Source organism: Pteropus medius, unplaced genomic scaffold, assembly GCF_902729225.1.
Source record: "Pteropus medius unplaced genomic scaffold, Ma_sr-lr_union100, whole genome shotgun sequence".
Taxonomy (NCBI): Eukaryota; Metazoa; Chordata; class Mammalia; order Chiroptera; family Pteropodidae; genus Pteropus; species Pteropus medius.
This window is the reverse complement of record NW_024347867.1, coordinates 425,461-445,534: the sequence shown is the minus strand read 5'-3', so window position 1 is coordinate 445,534 and position 20,074 is coordinate 425,461. Positions and strand designations below refer to the sequence as shown.

General features: G+C 36.4%; 1 protein-coding gene across 1 annotated transcript in view; it reads right to left on the bottom strand.

Moving 5' to 3' along the window:
- Positions 1-20,074, bottom strand: part of MORC4 (MORC family CW-type zinc finger 4) — a 55,446-nt gene that overhangs the window by 18,265 nt on the left and 17,107 nt on the right. The window contains exons 8-14 of the mRNA XM_039878942.1: positions 18,794-18,913; positions 17,320-17,420; positions 8,205-8,303; positions 5,333-5,461; positions 3,565-3,633; positions 3,088-3,139; positions 1,530-1,705 (exon numbers count right to left, since the gene is read on the bottom strand). Coding sequence (XP_039734876.1) covers positions 1,530-1,705; positions 3,088-3,139; positions 3,565-3,633; positions 5,333-5,461; positions 8,205-8,303; positions 17,320-17,420; positions 18,794-18,913 — 746 coding nt within the window. The remainder of the gene's footprint in view (positions 1-1,529; positions 1,706-3,087; positions 3,140-3,564; positions 3,634-5,332; positions 5,462-8,204; positions 8,304-17,319; positions 17,421-18,793; positions 18,914-20,074) is intronic.

Here is a 20,074-nt window from a genome sequence, read left to right as displayed (position 1 = left end):
CTCCTTCAGGTTACCAAAAACCAGTACAGAGTAACAAAAGAAACATTGAAGAAAAAGGGAAAGTGGTCACAGCAGGGAAAGTACAGCCTTCAAGAGCAATGATACCTGGATACTTCAGTGGCAATTCTGATACATGACCATCTCAATGAGACTGAGGTAGAGAGGTATCAATATGCTTCAAAAGAGTGTGTACTCCCTTCCCAATCTAATACGGGAGCTGGAAAATTATAGATGGGAACAGAGTAGAATCAGGGTCAAGTCTCCAAGACTGGCCTATATTTCTTATCCCCTTGCTGCATAGTTCAGTCTTGGAAATTGCTCCCTCAATATGACTCAAATTCAGTCATTAGTTAATGAGTACCTCTAGATGCTTTCATACAAATTCTCATTTAATTCCTTTAGAGTTTTATTAGTTTTGCTCCTAATAGCTTACTTCCTCTTGAGACTTTTTGTTCATGTTCAGGGGGGTCATGGGGTTCTTCCAATATCTACAGGGTTTAATTGTGGAAGAATCACTGAATAGGGGACTTGCACACATGTAGAGATGTCTGTCTAGATGAGAAGCTGAAAAGACCCACCTAAGAAGCAAGAAACAAGGAAAAAAATCAGTAACGTTGGGAGAAAAAACAGGAGTCATTTTACCCTATTATGTATTCCATTGCTTCTGTCCTACAACATAATGTTAAGAAGATATCCAAAGCAAAATGGAAAAGTTCACAACCCAGTAGATAAAAGTCACATTACTGATGACTATAGAAGTTTCTACTATTAGAGAGCAACTCTACCTGCCCTATGCCAGAAGTGAGAAGCATAACAGAGAGGAGAAAGCAATTCTTAATTAAGAGTCCTGAGTTCCAGTCTCATGGCAGTATAGGGGCAGTCATATATTTCAGTGCTTCAAATACTCCTGATATTTAAGAAAAAGAAATGGTATATTCCTTCTTATTATAAAGACTAACAAAATAATATTGAAGAGGAGCTAGAAGATGAACAAGTAAAGGCTAAAACTATACTTATACTAATAATTTACTCTAGGAAATAATGAACTAGAAGGCTTACCTAATGGCACAAATTTCTAATGGTAATTTTTATATGTGACCAACATGTGTTAGGCCTATAGGACCCCAAAGAACTTCAATATTCCTAAACTTAACGAAAGAAACAATGTTTATCTACTTAACTTCACCTTACATTTGTATAGCACATTATGCTTTTCAAAGAGGTTTCATGTCCATTACTTCACTTACACGATTCCTAACATAATGTGAATACATAACACATAAAAGAGAATTTGTCAGATGACCACCTCAAAAAGGTTTAAAAAAAAAGGACAGACTTGACATAGCAGTTGTAATGTTGAAAAATTGAGGATACACGCAATACACAATTCTATCAACCCCAAATGGTGTTTCTCCTTCTGAATTCCATGCTAAGCCTTATGAAAAACGTAAAACACGATAACCATACCACACTTCACAGGAAAACAGAGCCTGAAGTTTACTATCAAAGAGAGACTGTTTTTTACCCACCTGGAAAACTGAAAAACACTGGAATCCAGAGGCTTAGGTTGAAGAGAAGGTGTTCTGCTGTCTTTCCCAACAGATGGAAGCCGGTTAGGGCTATCAATTTCCTCATATCCAATTGTCTTATTATTCAATTCATCCATATTTTGAATAGTAGGGATCTTCGGTGGATTAGTGAATATCTAGCAAAAAAGAAATGATTCGTAAAAATCCCAATTTCAACCTAAATACCAAAGGATGAGAGTCAATCCTTCTGATGCTAGGAAAGAATACTTAGCCAAATAAAAAGAAACTGCTTCCTACACAAAACAAACAGCGCACAGTAATGTACACTAGAACACTGAACCCAGGCACGTTCAGTTATAGCCTTATCTGCTGGAGGCCAACAGACCTCCCCAACTCACTTATTGGTTCCTCGAGTCATCCCACCCACAACATAAACCCAAGCCCCCTAGTCAGTGTCTAATTCTCTCTTGTGACCCAGTTTAAGGCTGAGTTTTCACTCCTCTGAGATCTGTGATGAGGGTAAGGGTAGAGGGAATAAGCATTGCAGCATGTATCGGTGCTGGTTTTGGAGAAATGCATGCGAGACATAAACATTTATTCATGGTGCACACACACAGAGACATGCATCTGGGATTTTGTAGGAGATCCAGCTTATGAAAATAGTATGGATGATGAAGGTGAAGGGATATAAAGGGGAGGCAAACTGAATGAGGACAAGGCAGTCCCAGGAAATCTCCCAATCTCTAGATCAGACTATTAAGCCAAGACATTAAGGCATGAAACCTGAATATTCATATACCTGGGTCTTGGTAGACTGTCAGAAGAAGAATTAGTATTAAATTGCCTCTATCCTCACCAGTCTAGACCTACCCTGCTTGAGTGGGTGGAAGGTGAATCTAACATGCGACTAACAGATATCTCTGGGAAAGAGGGTCAACAGGAAAATCATGCAGAAAGGCAAGGTTGGGAAGGGGGAAGATATATGGGTGCTATGGTGGCTGTCAGGAAAGGAGTGTCCCTGAAAGGACGGCCAACCTTATTGCACCCTTCAGCGTCCGGAGCTGGGCAACCATGTCCGAGAGACAGTGCTCCTGAAAATTCAAAACAGCAGAGTCTTTATAAAGCCAGCCAGCCTGAAAGCAGGGATGGGGGAGGGGCACAAAGAACCACCCCTTCTTCCCAATAGGAAAGAGGAAGAATCACCCCCAAATCTTGGAAGCAAGGAGACTGAGGAAAACCAGACACTCAACAGGAGCAGCCTGTATGAGGATGGAACATAACCCTGATAATTCTGTGACACGGAGGGTACATTCACACTGTCCAGAATTAGTACTGAATTCAAATCTGGGAAATTAATGATTTGGCTCTTCTATTTTTGGTGATCTGAATATCAGTGACAGCAGATCAAAGCAAAATTAAAAGATGCAATGAAAAAAAGACCACCAGAAGAAATGGTTCATTATTTCTATGCAGCTTTCAAGACTGCTGCTTCCTTCAACCTATATCTTCTGTTGGAAAAAATTTTGTGTGAAAAAAGGAAGAGGGCAGACTGTCTCACCTGGTATGTCTCATTTTCCACTGGCACCTTCTTCTTCTCAACAGTTTGATCTCTAGGAGAGGATAAAAGTGCTATTTAGTTCATTCATGAAATTTCTCAGTCTGAAATAGGTTACCAATTGTAGATTTATGTTATAATGTTCGTTCCAAATTAGAAATAGGGTGGGTCTCACCGAGTAACAAGGATGCCTTCCCGAACTCTGTTACTGAAGAGAAATTTCAGATTCCCCATCAAAAGACAGAGGGGGAGGGAAAGGAGAGAGACTAAAGACAATCGCTAGTTGAGACACTCAGGAGATGACTAGAAGGAATAAAGAACTGAGAGAACAAAGAGGTGAGGAAGAAAATCATTAAAAACCCAGAAAGAAAGAAAAAAAATGGTCTCTTTTCTCAAAACTCCCTGCCCTACTAGGAAGGGTCAGGCTCCTTTACAGTTTGATACAGTATGATATAAAATACCACCTGCAGTATACTCAACTGTTTCTTAGCTTTGCTCAAGTACAGGCCTTCATCAATGAGTTCTTGTTCCTCTGGAACAGAGCATCTCCTGCAGTACAGAAAAGAAATCATCTTTTGGAAACAAAACGTGTCCTTCACTTTTACCCTTCATTTGCCTCACAACTGTGGCAGGTTAACAACCCTCTCACATCATAGAGTCAGATTCCACCCACATTACAAAACCTGTGCACAGGTTAACATATACTAAGTCTTATTTCAAGGCATATCATCATCTAATTTTTGGGGGGGCGCATATATCACTTTTCTCTCAAGACATTAAAAGTCTTTGACAGCTACAAAATTCCTATTATGGTAGACGACAGGAAACATAACCTCTATTTTTACACAGAGAAGTTCAAGCACAAGAACCTAGGTCTTTTGTCTCTCATTTACAAACAAAGTATTTCCCATGGTGTAGACTAGAAGCATGAAAATCCCTGAACTGGGTGATGATGCCTGAAGACTATCGGAGGCTATGATAGAGAGAAGCAATAAGGGACTAGGAGCTTATATCATAAAAAGAACAGAACAGAGTAGCAAAGAGAAGAAAAAGGAAGACTCTATAAATGAAAATTAACTCCTATATATAAAGCATAAGGAAGAGAATTTTAGAGGAGTAAAAATTGAAAGCAGTACTAGAAAATATATTTAATGGTCAAAAGTAATTCTAGAAATAAATAAAAATTAATAATAATTGGTAAGCCTATACTATACCCATTTTATAAGGGGGCAAAATATCCTCTAAGACTGTGTCCCCTGGACTAAGTGTAAACTGATAAGAGATACAGGTTTCAAAATAAGACTTCTAATCATACAGTCCTAGTTACTCTCCATGGAGAGGTACTTAGGCACAGCTGGAGACTATGGGGAAATGCTTATTCATTCATTAAAGACTTAGACTTCATTTATTTAATTTCCTCCATTTTAAGCATTTTTTCCTAATAAAGCATACTCCGTTTTAGGGTTTTGATTCTATCAGCATTTATCCCGAGGGAAAAAAAATATTACATCAAAGCTGAAATGAAGTAAAGCGAATTATTGTTATAAACCTATGTGACACTGAATCAAATAATATTTTTAAATTGAAATGAATGCCCATGGATATGCCAGGTACTATACAGATGTTAGGTGCTACAAGGAACACACGGTGGATTAAGAAGATGAACATGGAAACAAACAGCATTGAATGTACAATAGATACTACAACAGATTCAGGTATAGGAAGCATATGAAGAAAACCAACTCAACCTGAAATATAAAGTCCTTGTTCTCGAATAACTTATAATCTCTTGAAGAGCCAAAGTACAGACATATGAAAAACATCCCCAAAATACAAAACAGTATGTGAACAGATGTCAAGAATACCACAGGAAGCCAGAGTGAAATTCTATAAACTATTGTCAACAGGAGAAGTATCACACAAAATACTTAAGCATCCCAGATGGATATCATTTGGAAAGGCAGCTAGAATACATAAAGTCATTCTAAGCAAGTGGAATGACACTATCAAGCCATAGAGGAGGGAATAAGCGTGGCACATGTTTGAAACAGTGAAGCCACAGGTCTGGCTAAAGCATAGGGTTTGAGTTAGGGTACAATAAGAATAAGGCTGGATAAGTAGGGTGGGACCAGGTGGCACAGGGGCTTGAATGCCACACTGAAGAGTGTGGACCTGAGATGAAAAGTATTTCAGAATATAGAGACAGATCAGGAGTTATTTCTGGCATAATACTGAATCCTAACCTTACCTGTACTTTGGATGGGAATTATAGTAACAAAACCACCTTGCAGGTAATATAGATGGATCAACCTTGCCAGGAAGCTTCCTCCATTTAAGACACTCGTCACACTGTACCCATGTCTGGTCAGGAACCTTCCTGAGTAAAGGAAAACAGAAGTATGACTGCGTTTACCCTAGTTCTGTGCTCTGTCTTAGACTAAGAAAGCACACCTTAAAAGTGAAAGAACATAATTTCATATATGAATTGCATTAGAAGTGTTATAGCTTAGGTGTCTAAAATGTATATATCTTGAAATTCACAGAAAAAATAATAATAGAACTACACCAGATATGGATATGAAAAACAGTAACAAATATTAACATGGTGAGCTACCATTATTTATAGAGGTCAATAATATTTATCCTGGAATCTCTTGTTCTAAGCAAGCAAGAGGATAATTTTTTTCTTTCTTTTAAATTAATTTTTATTCTGATGACTTTGGTTAACAAAATCCAGTAAGTTTCAGGTGTAAAATTTAACAGGAAGGCATATATATATCACACTGAGGCAAGAGGATAATTTTAACTCTGAAATTAATTAACTAGGAAAAATTTTATATATATTACAATAATACCAAGAAATAAAACCTGTAGAACCATTTTATCTGGTTCTATCCAATCCTGTGACAAGTTTAAAATGCATTTGTGCGAGTCTTTGAACAATCATCAAAATGTCTCCCCCATTTCCCTGCAGATCCCTATTCCCATTTTTTTCTTTTCAAAAAAGTTCTTCGTTTATACTTCAGTCAAAATTTTATTAGGTTGATATTCCCAAAGTTAATCTAAAAAAGTAATATAACTTTGATTAAATTTCATAACTAGAAATGGTGGCTCCAGTCCAACAACTGGGTTATGTTATTAAGGTAAATTCTTCCAGAGTTCTATCTTAAAACACATATCCAATCCCATGCCACCCAGGAAGCATAATCTAGTCACCTACACCTTAGAGTGAATTTGTTTCTCTGTCAAAGGAAGTGGTCCATATATAATAGAAGCAGTCAGCATTTAAGGTGTGAAAGGAGTGGGAAGCGGGAAGGCTGGAGAAGAGACACAGAAAGAGGGTAGAGGGGCACCTAGGACCAATTTGAAAAACATGTAATTTAGCATAGGGTAGTTTTTGTGTATGTTACATTTATATTGCTCTTATACTAGACATTTCAATAGAGTGGTGGATTTTTTATATCTTAGTTCAATATTTTTCTTATCTTTTAAATAGTGCTTTTTTCTAGCTATAAAAGTAATATAAGCTCATTATAGAAAAACTGGAAAATACAGAAAGATATGAAAAGAAAATAAAAGACACTCATAATTCTACCACTCAAATACAATGTCATACACATTTTTGGATATATAGCTTCCTATCTCCTACTTCCAGGCTGCTCCAGCCTTGCAACCTCTAAGCTCTAAGCTCAAGCCTGACCTCTGGTGTCTATATATATATTTCCATACAGCCGGTGTTTTATTTAGAGCCACAGCAGCAAAAAGCAGTTTCAGCAGTAGTGGGAGGGGAGAGAAAAGGTCATATTAGCTTTGGCTTTACATGTATGTGCACAAAAGAGTATCTGGCAGAAGCATGACAGTATTATTCTCTTGGGGACAAACACTAGAGAGAGCAACACTCTGCCTCTGGTTACATGCAGAACATGGTAGAGACTTCCATCCATCCAGATAGGAGAAGCTTTTAGCTTGTGCTTGCAATAAATATGTAGTTAAAGGGGCTATACCATATTCTCCTCATTGTATCCTTCCAGAATAGTGTCATGTAAAGAACTTGGGTTTGGGAGCCTGATAGCCTATATCTGAACCTTAGATCTACCACTTTCTACCTGTCTAATCTCGAGCAAGGTACTTAAGCACTCAGTGTATCAGTGTTTACATTTGTTAAAAATAGTATCATCTATCTCATAAGGTTGTTGTGATAAACAAATGTAAATACAAGTAAAGAATTTAGACCAGTGCCTGATATATAAGTGCTCAATAAATAACAATCATTATTACAACTCTGCCTCCAGAAAGACTATCTAACATACATATACCTATTCCAGCAATGTATGAACATCTGTTTCATTGCATTAATCACTGCTTATTTGAAAGGCTGAAAAATGGCATCTCATCTTAGTTTGCATGTTTTTGAAAACCATGGAGGTTGGACATGAGCAAGATATTTAGAATAAAATACTGATATTAAAGCAGTAATCAAGTTGCATTTGAAACAAAAATTTTATATCATACATTTTTCTGATGATTTCCATTAAAAAAAAAACACAGGTGGAGCCTAACTCAAAATGAACTTTTAACACTTTAATATTTGTCTCGATGGTGGTATCGCTGACTGCGTATGTGTTGTTACACATTCTATCTTCTGTATTATGCTCCTTTCCTGGCCTACTGAGGCATTCCATCCTGATTCTGTGTGTAATTACCTGTCTTAGAGTCAATAAATTCTATCTTTTTTTCTGATATGCGGGGTTCTCTACTTCTACTCTCAAATTCCTTGGTATAGTTCCAACAATGTCCATGAGGAATAAAGAGAAGAAAAGTTTGCTAACATTTCTGAACACTTACTATATGCTAGGCACTGTGCTAAAAATGTTATATCATCTAATTTAATGTACTCAAAGAGGTAAAGTGACTTACCCAACTATTAAGAAGCAGATTCAAACCACACAACTGTTAAACCAGAATGAAGAGGTCTAGAAAATGATGAAATTAGTACCTGTGATTTCCCAATTTTAGTTATTAAACCTCCTTATGTGAAAAGCACCATCTTACCTTTATTCCTTCCATTTGCTCTACGAACATTATCCCTGATACTTTTATATTCTATATTTACTACTCACGGTATTGTCCTGGCTATGGCTGAGGTCTCAAAATTCTCTTGGGATGTCTTTTCTTTCCAATAAGCATTGAGCTTCTGGGCAAGGGCATTTATTGTCAACCTGAAAGAAAAAGTAAAAAGCAGCATGTCAATGTTGAGGATTTGTTGAACAAGAATTTAGAATATTCATCATAGGTTTGAACATACTTAAAGGAACCAGAATAGGAATCCACTGCCTTGCAAATTATATGTTATAATGTTAAATAGTCACTTTGGTTGAAAAGGTAAAATGGTCACAAGTCTTAAAAAGTACCGTGTTCTCCAAATTTTCAGAGCTTTTCAAATCATGAGGGGTGGGGAGTTGACATAAGAGACAATGACAGAGGACTAAATTGCAGAGCTAGGATGGAGCCAAATACGGACAAGTTATTTGATTGTCAGATGACTACAGGTAAACAATTCAGGAACAAGTTGAAAGTCAGAGGATCAAATACTGCACCCTATTACAGATCAATCAAATACAAACCTAAAAATGTCTACACGGTTTCTCTTCATGCAAATGCCGATCAGAACAGTTATAGCACCAACAGGCAAGAAAAGTCCCCTTCAAACCACTGGAGGCTATACCCAAGTTCTGGCTGTGCTCCAGGGTCAAAAAGCATAATGTATTTAAGTCAAAACAGGAATTTTACTTTTAAAAACTGCCAATTTCTAATGACTAATTCATACTTAATTCTATAACCCAGGATTACAACTTAATGTAGAGCTGTATACACCTGAAATACCATCAATTTGGTATGTTTAAAAATCTCTTGACTCCTTGGATTGTTTCCAACGTTTTTGCAGACCTCTTCCCTCCTTGAGGGGAATTCTTCCTTACTTCAGCCTTACTCATATTAAATTAGATTCTGACTACAGAGAGATCAAAATAACCATACATGAGCTGCTCCCCACATCAACTCCTATTCCCCTCTGACCTCCCAATGTTCCTACCTCTATGTTTATATCCTTCTCTCAAGGATAATTAGACAGGATTCTGGGAAGATGATGGAGGAGAAAGTTCCAGGAATCTGACTCCCCACCTAGACAACAATTGCACTAGCAGAACCTTTCTGATGTAACTATTTGGAACTGTGGCATCTATTGAAGGCTTGCAACTTCCATGGGAAGGCTTGGGTGGTAAACTGGCAAATTTCAGCTCTTAGTATAGTAGCAGCTATGATCCCTTACTCCCAGCCCAAGGGCAGGCAGTTGTGCACACATACTAAGAGCAGCAGCCTGCAGGAGCCAGGGTGGGTAAAAAGGACTCTGACCTTCAAATATCGGGGACCGGTGCTCTGATCGCTATTTGCTGCTCCTGATCACAGGATCATGTATCCCCATGGTAACCACAAAGAAAATAGCTATAATATGCACAAAAGGAAATGAGAAGATTTAAATGTTTCACTATGAAAAATGAATTGAGCACAAAAGAAGACAGTAATGCAGAAAACAAGAGTCAAAAATCTATAAAGCATACAGAAAACTAATAGCAAAATGACAGAAGTCCCTCCTTATCAGTAATTACTTTAAGTTAAATGTAAATGGATTAGACTCTCCAATCAAAAGACAGAGATAGGTAGAATGGGTTAAAAAAAAAATGATCCAAATACATACTGTCTACAGGAGACTAACTTGAGATACAAAGACACAAATAGGTTGAAAGTAAAAGCATGGAAAAGGATATTCCACGTAAATAGTAACCAAAAGAGATTCAGGGTAGCTATACTAATATCAGACAAAATACAGCAGTCTCCCTTTATCTGTGGTTTTGATGTCTGCAGTTTCAGTTACCCATGGTCAACTGTGGTCCAAAAATATTAAATAAAAAATTCCAGAAATAAACAATTCTTAAGTTTAAATTGTGTTCTGTTCTGAGTAGCAGAATGATATCTTGCACTGTCCCACTCCATCCCACTCAGGATGTGACTTATGCCTTTGTCTAGCATATTCACACTGTGTGTACAATATCTAAGATATTTTAAGACATCACATCCATACAACTTTTATTAGAGTATATTATTCTAATTGTTTATTTTATTATTGCTGTTGTTAATCTCCTGCTGTAGCTAATTTACCAATTAAGCTTTACCATAGGTATGTATGTATAGGAAAAAACATAGTATATATAGGGTTTGGTATCATCCATGATAGCAGGTGTCCATAAGGGGTCTTAGAACGTATCCCTCATGGATAAGGGGGGACTACTGTCCACTATAAATCACTATAGCTAAAACGTGGAAGCAACCTAAATGTCCATTAATGTTTGAATGGATAAGCAAATGTAGTAGATACACACAATGGAATATTATTCAGCCTTTAAAAAGGAAAGAAATTCTGACATACACTACAACATGGATGAGGCTTGAGGACACTATGCTCAGTGAAATAAGCAAGTCACAAAAGGACAAATACTGTACTATTTCACTTATGCGAGGTATTTATAGTAGTCAAAATCATAGAGACAGAAAGTGGAATGGTGTTTGCCAGGGGCTGGTGGCGAGGAGTGAGGAATTGTTGTTTAATGGGTATAGAGTTTCACTTCTGCAAGATGAAAATAATTCTGGAGATAGATGGTGGTGATGGTTGTACAGCAGTGTGAGTGTACATAGTGCCACTGAACTGTACGCTTAAGAATGGTTAAGATGGTCACGTTGAATATATTTTTCCACAATAAAAAAAAATTGACAAAAGGAAGTAGGTATGTTGTTGTCAGAGGTTAGAGAGAAGGAGAAATGTGTTGTGACTGCTAATAAACAGGGATTTCTTCTGGGGTTATGAAAGTTTTGGAGATAGATAATGGTGACAGTTGCACAATTTAGTGAATATATGAAAAACCACTGGATTGTACACTTTAAAATGGTGACCTTTAAAGTATAAGAGCTGTATCTCAATTGAAAAAATAAACCTCTGTTCTCATGTACTCAAGTAAAATTTACTGAGGTAAAATTTACATCGAGTAAAATTCATCTTTTCAAGTGTGTAGTTCTATCAGTTTTGACAAATGCATGCAGTCATGTAACCACCACTTTAATCAAGATACAGTTTTTCATGTATTTTGAAACCTCATTCTTTATGACAAAAACCCTGGCTCCACCCTACTATTCTATTAATCACCTTCTTTTTACTTTCCAAATACTGGTATATGTGGTCTATATCCACTACCTTGTTCTCTTCATTTTCCTGTCTTAATCCTCTACAATCTAGTTTCCACCATTGTCACTCCATGACACTGTTCTTTTTCTCATCCTCATTATTCTATCAATGATCCCACCAATATCACAATCTACTAAATTTGAGACTTTGAAGCAACCTTTGATTCTTCCCTCTCCTTTATCTCCCATATCCCATCATTGATATATCACTAAATTCTTTTCATCTTATTTTCATAGTATCTGTCATATACTTCTTTTTTCACAGCTACTCTTATTTCAGACCTTCACCTCAGTTAGATTACTCCAATAGCCTTTAATCCTTCCTTTAATCCACCTCACTCCCTGTTGCCAGATACATCAACTGACATAATTCATGTAAAGCACCTTATAAACCATATATCAGTATGTAAGTACAATATACACTTGACTCTTGAACGTGGGTTTGAACTGTGCAAGTCCACTTATACATGGATTTAATTTTTTCTAATCTGCACATAAGTGCAGTTCAAACCCACATTGTTCAAGGGTCAACTGTAATTTTGATCCATAGTTGAGAATCCATATATGGGAAGGGCCAATTTAAGTTATATGCGGATTTGTGACTGTCTGGGTGGTTGGCGCCCCTAACCCCTTTGTTGTGCAAGGGTCAACTACTATATTCTTAAGATAGTGTGTCCAGTCACTCCTTTATTCAAGAATACACAATGAATTCTCATTGCATAAAGCATCAACTACTACTACAGAATGTCCCTCTATGACAGTTCTCAAACCTTCTTGGTTCATGGCACCCGTAGTGTCTCAAGTTTTTCATGGCACCCTTAAGTCAAAAGAAATATGTACCCGTTACATTTATTAAATAGTTAGGTACAAACAACTTAGTAAGTATTATGGACTAAAATCTAGAATCCATTTGAAAAAATGATACATATAAGTTGAAAAAATATTTCTATTTCATTCATAACCACAACTGTTTACTAATGGGAAGTGTATGCCTGTCGGGTACTGTACAATTTCTCAAACCTTGGAATCAGATTGGACACAGCTTTCTTCATTTCTTATTTGATATTGATTTTCATGTATTACTTGTTTTGTATCACAGCAACCACTGAAAACCCAGTTTCACAAAGATATGAAATAACCAAAAGGAATGCAGCAGATTTTGGTACATGGAATTGGGGGTAAAGCTATAACAACAACAACAACAACAACAACAAACTAAGAATGTGGAAGCTCCTTTAGGATTGGACAATGGGTAGAGGGTGGAAGAATTTGAGGCACATGACAGAAATAGCCTAGAGTCCTTGAACAGACTGTTAATAGAAATACGGATATTAAACACCCCACTGGTGAAGGCTCTGAAGGAAGTAAGGAGCATGGTAGAGAAAACACAAATTTCCTTAGAGAATACCAAAATCATTGTGAATGGTCTGTTAGTAGAATTATAGATGTTAAAGGTATTGCCGGTAAAGGTTCAGAAGGAAATGAGGAACATGTTATTGGAAAATTGGAGGGAAGGTGATCCTTGTTATATAGTGTTAGAAAGCTTAGCAGAATTGTATCCTACAGTTATGTGGAAAGCAGAACTTGTAAGTGATGAAACATTTAGCTGAGGAGATTTCCAAGCAAAGTGTTGAAAGTGTGGCTTGGTATCTTCTTGCTGCATATGTAAAATGTGAGAGGAATGACAGAAACTGAAGGAAGAACTGTTCAACAAAAAAGAACCAGGACTTAATGATTTTGGAAATTATCAGCCTATCGAGATTATAAAAGATGTTACAATTTTAAGATTCACTGTCAAGAAAGCATGCTCTAGAGAAAAAAGCCAAGCCTCTGACTGGACAACCTTTTGCTAGTATCTCAGAAAGATCAAAAAGTCAGAGTATTCAGTCATACAAAAGCTCTTTGAAAAGATTAAACATATGACTCGGATCTCAGCAGAAGCTAAGAACAGAAATAGGATTATCTAGGAAAGACCTGTCAGGAGCCTCTTATCTGATGGAGTGAATATCCATGACATACATGTGAGATCCACAAGGGTCTTGAGATAGTATACTAGCACAAAAACTACTAGATTAGACTAAAAGGGATGAAGACAGTAGAAAATGAAAGAAGGCCTTTAGACCTCCAAAAATCTCTAATCAGGAAACAGGCTGATGAAACTACTTAGCTGCAAACACATGCTACTCTTCATGAAAAATGTAAGATGATGCTGAGGGTGGAGCCACAAGCCCAAAGGGTAGAACCTTAAATCCAGAATATGAAGCTACAAGTCTCAGAAGATAATTCCCAGGCCTTGAAATTTAATGGAATTAGCTTGGCTGGATTTTGAAATTGCTTGGGACCAGTGACTCCTTTTTCCTTCAACTTTCTTCCCATTTGAACTGGAATATCTATAACTGGTATCCTATGCCTCACCACTGTATTTTGGAAGCAAAATTAAAAAAAAAAAAATAAGACATGTCTATAGATGGAGAGTAATTTTACCTTAGGATGCATCAGACTCAGAGTATTGGTGAATACCTGATTTATATGATGAGATTTTGGAATTTTGAGCTGATGACATGGAGATGGGAGTTTAGACTTTGAGTTGCTGTAATAGTTGAGATTTGGGGAGATGTTGGGATTTTTCATGTGAGATGTAGGTGGATCTTAGGGGGCCAGAGGGCATACTGTGATAGGTAGAATAGTAGTCCTCCAAAGATCGTCTATGTCATAATCCATGAAATTTATGAATCTATTAGGTTACATAGCAAGGGGGAATTAAGGTTGCAGATGGATTTAAGGTTACTCATCAGCTGACCTTAAAATCAAGAGATTATCTTGAATCATCCAATGTAACCATTAGGGTCCTTAAAAGTGGAAGAGTGAGGCAGAAGAGTCAGAATCAGATATGTAATGATAGAAGCAAGGTCACTGGTGTGATGCTATGTGAACAGGACTCAACCTACCACTGCTGGCTTTGAAGATGGAGGAAGAATTGCCATGGGACAAGGAATGCTGGCAGCCTCTAGAAGCTAGACAAGACAAGGGAATAGATTCTCCCCTAAAGCCTCCAGAAAGAAATGCAACACTGCCAATACCTTGACTGTACCTCAATGAGACCTATATTGGACTTCTAACCTACAGAAATCTACAATAATAAATAAGTGTTATCTTAATTCATTAAGTTTGTAGTAATTTGTTACGACAGTAATAGAAAACAATTTCTATTATTTATAAACAAAAGACAAGTATCACTTCACTGTCCTCAAAATTTTAAAACATCCTGTGGCTCCCCTTTGGGTTCAGCTCAGCATAGTCTTGGAACTGTGGCTCTAGGACAGGGGTAGGCAAACTACAGCGTGTGGGCTAAATCTAAGCCATTGCCTGTTTTTGTAAACAAAACTGTACTGGATACAGATGCGCTCATTCCTTTACTTATTATCTGTGGTTGTTCTCATACTATGGCAGAACTGAGTGAGTAGTTGTGACAGAGACCACATGGTCCACAAAGCCTAAAATATTTACCTCCTGATCCTTCACAAGAGAATTTTGCCAATCTGTGCTCTAGGATACAGCCCTACTCTATCCATCTGACTTTATTTCCCTCTCTCTAGTTACATCCCTCTAACTTCACTCCCCATATTCTTACCATTCTGAGTTCCGGTCACTACCTTAGCTCATGCTGTAATTCCATCCTGGCTGTCCGCCCCCCTCCCTTTTCTAACTCCTGTATCCTTTAAGGCAAATCCTAAGTCATACCTGCTACCTAAAACCTTCTCAATCTGTTCTCTCAGGGCATTTTTCCTATACCACACCACTTAAGTTTTGATTGATCAAAAAGCAATTTTATTACTCTCTAAATTGTTTCATGTATGTGGCAATCCATGATTACAAACAGACTATAAGCTCCTCAAAGACAGTAACCATATCTTGAATTTCTTAGCCAATTCCACCAAGCCTAGCCACTGTGCCTGCAACAGCGGACTGTTCAGTTAGTATGTACTGGTTGTGTTTCTTAGGCTGAAATTTTGTAAGTTTGAGCTCTAATAGTTGCAACTGAAATCTGATATCCACAACTATTAAAAGTAATATTACAGATGATTCATCTGTAGACATTCCAGCAGTATGATGGCTGGTATCTCTTTCAGCAGTTGCAGTTATGGTATCTATAACACTCTTAAGATGAGTTTGTGAAAGCAGACAACCTTCTATAATCCCCCTTTCAAATTCTCTTATTTTTTTGAACTAAACAGTTTCATTTTATATTTTAAAAATTGAGTAAAAAAGAAAACATGATGCCAGAATTGGGATAAGGGTTATACAAATTTTTATCCTCAAAAGATTCTATGTGTGGGATAGTATACTAGTTTTTGTTTTTAATAAAGTGTGTAGCAGATATTAAGCTACCTAAGCCGGAAATCCTGTATGTCAAACTGAATAAACCTACTGCCGATGAAATATATTTGGATCCCCTGCAATCACCTCAAACTCATCATATTGAACCTAAACATTACAAACCAAGGGTCCAATACCTCTAAAATTTAAAAGGTAGATGACGGTTTGACAAAGCTGGTATAGGAAAGATGTTAATTTTTTAATATCTAAAATTTGAATTTCACAAATCTTAACTCTTAGCTTAATCACCAGAAAAATCACTATTCCTTTTACTCAAGAGAAACAGAATGCCTTGACTCTGAGACTTTTATCAAACGATGTCATTTATAAACTTTCAATCTTAAGAGTCAAGTCCTAGTCAAAAATCTCCACTATGGGCCAGACTCATAGTTAAAAGACCATTTTACTTTAAAACTGAGGGTCAGTAGTTACCATAACCATTGAGTAGCCGTAGTGACCAAGAAGCAATTATCCTGAAATTAATTTGGGGTTGCCATCCAAACAGTTGTCTCTCTGTCAAGCACTAAACCTAAAATTCTTATGGTTCCAGATAAATTAAGGTACAACATTTAACTAATTTTGTTATAGTTTTGGGCACACAAAAAAAGGAAATCTGAGGAATTACTTTTCCCACACTCTAAGAAGAAAATTTCTACTGAGACTTTCAAGAAAATGACATAAAATGTTCTGCCTTCTTTCTCCATACTCCAAGAACACCTCTTGCCCTTTAATGTCCTTGCATATACTTCCCTCTGCATAGAATGTCCTTGCCCCATTTGTCCATCCAGCAAACTCCAATTGTTCCCTCAAGTTTGAGCTCAAAAATGATCTGCTTTGTGAAGCCTTCCTCGACTCTTTTAGGCATAATTAAAGTTTCTTCCCATTTTGTATATCTCTTCCATTAAAACAATCATTTTATAGGTATTTAACTTTCTTATTTGCATATATCTCATCCCATTTGCTCATAGGCATGAAGGATTCTTCTTTCATTCGTATGTCCCTAGTACCTGGCACGTTCCTCCCCCAAAGTTTTAAAACAAACTATTACATCCTGACTTTACTATCTCCCAGTTCCTTTCTGAGTCTTACCTGTTTGTCTTACCTATTAAATCTAGATATGTCCATGAAAACACATGTCTTTCCTGCTCCTTCAGTAGTTTCCTCTCGATCTGTTCAATGGCTTCAAGAAAATCTTTTAGAACAAACTTCAAACTGCTGGTTCTTTTCCCCAAAATATATTCAATAACTTCAGGTCCACTCATCTCTTTTCATTATGATAATTCTAAGGCTCTTTGTTTCACCAGAAGTATGTTACTAAATGACTCCTATGCTCTTTCAATAATTTTTAAAGGTGAGGTTTATCTCCACTGGGCTCCATATATCATGTATCAGTAAGCTTTAATTCAAAAATAAAATCATTTTATCTCTAATCTTAGAAAATAGATTTGAAGGAATTCTCAGTTAATTTATCTGCCTGGTTTTTTTAGAGACATTTTTAGAGGTTTCAGAGAATAGAATCATATCTGAACAAACTATCAGAAACACTTCAGGTTGGGAGTGACTCACCGGTACTCCTTGGTGTACTCAAAGTCTTGTTTGTTGTAGGCAGGTTTTAAGAAATTGCACTCAATGACTCCGATTACTCCCACACCTTCTCCATGAGTTGGCTTAGAAGAAAAATATTAATTTCAACACTTACATTACTGTTGACTGCCTGGAGGTACTTCCTTTTGATTCCAAACAATAATAAAGAGGTTACATAACATTCATGGGCAAGGAAAGGCCAACAAGATCTAGAGAAACACTCAGAATGTACTTCTGGAACCTCTAGCAAACTCTAGGGCAGAGATTTTCAAACTATAACCCACAGCTTCCCTAGGGTTTACCAAGGATTAATAGTCTTCTCAACTACACCCACACTACATCCACTTTCATCTGTTTTATGTTCTGGGATTGCCATAAGATTTCATTCAAACAAAAAAAATGACACTGATAAAAAATTAAGGTTATATACTACTGTTCTAGGAAACTGAAACCACACTTCATCTGAAAATAATTTTAAGGATGCTACGTAATCATCACGCTCTATTAAAATAAACAATTTTTTTTATATATGTAGGCTGCCAAATAACTACAAGTTGAGTCAGACTTACAGTGGTTATTTATTACAAGTTGATACAAAAGGTTTTTGGATTTAAAATCTTTTTTTCTTCTTTAATGGAAGGAACTGAGTCAAGGTGTAATTAGGCTGGCTCACAAACATGAGTTGTGTAAAGATGATATAACAGGAAGATCAGCATAGGCTGAAGACTAGCTATTCTGGTTCTTATATAACTTTGTCCTACTGTGTAATGTAAACTAGTTTATCATTCTTTGTGCTTTAGCAATCTTATCTGTAAAATCAGAATGGGATACTTATGGATATTCCTACTTTAAATTGTCATTAAAACATTGAAGATGATGGTAATATTTGTATAGCTCACTTTCTAAAGTATTTTCACATAATTTATCCCATCTAAATCTCTCAACTTTGTAAGTTGTAAGGTAGGCGAGGAGGTATAATTATTATTGTTGTTTCCATTTTACAGATAAGGAAAATGAGCCTCTGAGAAATTAAACAATTTAGCCAAGGTTGCACAGGTTCTACGTGGAAAAGTCGAGACTCAAATCCAGGTCATCAACCACTAAATTTTATGCATCTTCAACTCTGCCTTATTGTCTCCCCCAGAAAATATAAACAGCTACCTTCATGGCACACATGGAACATATGGCAGAGTTGCTAGTATTCTAATCCTACTTCTTATTAACACCTAACTAGAGGATGTATTCTGTAAAGTTCTTGGGTTCATTAATATTTATTAAGAATGAGAAGTAGAGGTTTTCAACACAAAATGGCTCACTGGAAACACAGAATTCCAGAATCAGATTTAACCACCATTGATAGGAGTAAAAGCCATTAATGACTTATCCCCTTAGGACATTTTAAATCCTCTTCCTACTCTTTTCAGTTTCCTGTGACAAAGAAACATTAACCACTCACCTTCACCTGGCATCCCACCTTCTCGAAGGACTTTATGAGTCGGTTGTTATGATACATCATTACTCCAAATTGGTTATTATTCTTGCAAGAGAACCCAAAAGTTATTTTCACCTGCTTATTCTGAGAAGAAATTCATTAAGGAGACAAACACCAGGGGCTTTAGCAGACAAAATGTTGCGCTCTATTATAGCAACGAACATCAAACACCATTGAATGTAAATTGGTACAACCTTTCTAGAGGGCGTTTTAAAAATCTGTAGTAATAGCTTTAAAAATGTTCTTAACCGTTGACCAAGTAGTTCTTTTTCTAGGAATTTATCCTACAGAAAGAGTCAGGGAAGCCCATAAAGGTTTCTGAGTTACAGAGATTTACCAATTAGTTACAATGCAGAACAATATAAATAATTTAAATATCTGACATTAAGGGATGATTAAATAAATGTTGGTATATCCACATGGTCTATTATGCAGCTTTAAAACTATGTCCTTGAAAAATATTTGGGAATAGTTCAGAATATATCAACATGCAATATCTAAAAATATGTATATATAAACATATACATAGAAGACTGTGAGAAAATATACTGAAATGCCATTGGTGATTTAAAAATTCATAATCACGAAACATTTCTCAACCTTGCTAGTTGCTCGGTTTACTGCTAGGTCTCTCAGATTCTGATAAAGAGTTGTAAAATGGTAGAACACAAACCTACACAAGTATGAGCAATAAGATAAGACCTGCTAATCATTCCAAAAAAATGAAAGTAAAAGCACCAAAAACCAAATCACTTTTAAAGGTAAAAGGCAGATGAATAGTCCTGTTGTAATATATTTCATGGAAAGAAGTTAACAAGCTTGGCTAGATGAAATAAAGAGAACTAATTATTATACATAAAACAAGAACAATGATGAGTCATTAACTAGTCTTATTTGATTTATAAACCAAAGTAAGAGTGTGAGAAAGATAAAGGGGAGATAGAGAAACCGAGATTTTCATTAAAACAATTACTAAGAAATCTTCATGTCCAAATGAGTTAAAAATTTATTTTTGTTACACATTCAAAAATGATATCCATGTGACAAATGGGTTAGGCATGATACGAAGTCATAATATAAGTGGGTACACAACACGGCAATGTTTGGCTCAGAACATATAATATTCTGGGATCCAGAAGCTCAAATCAAACCTGAAGAAAGACTCTATTCCAATGCAAAAACTAAACAGCACAAAACTCCCCCCAAATAAACAAACTAAAACTCTACACTATAAAATTAACATTT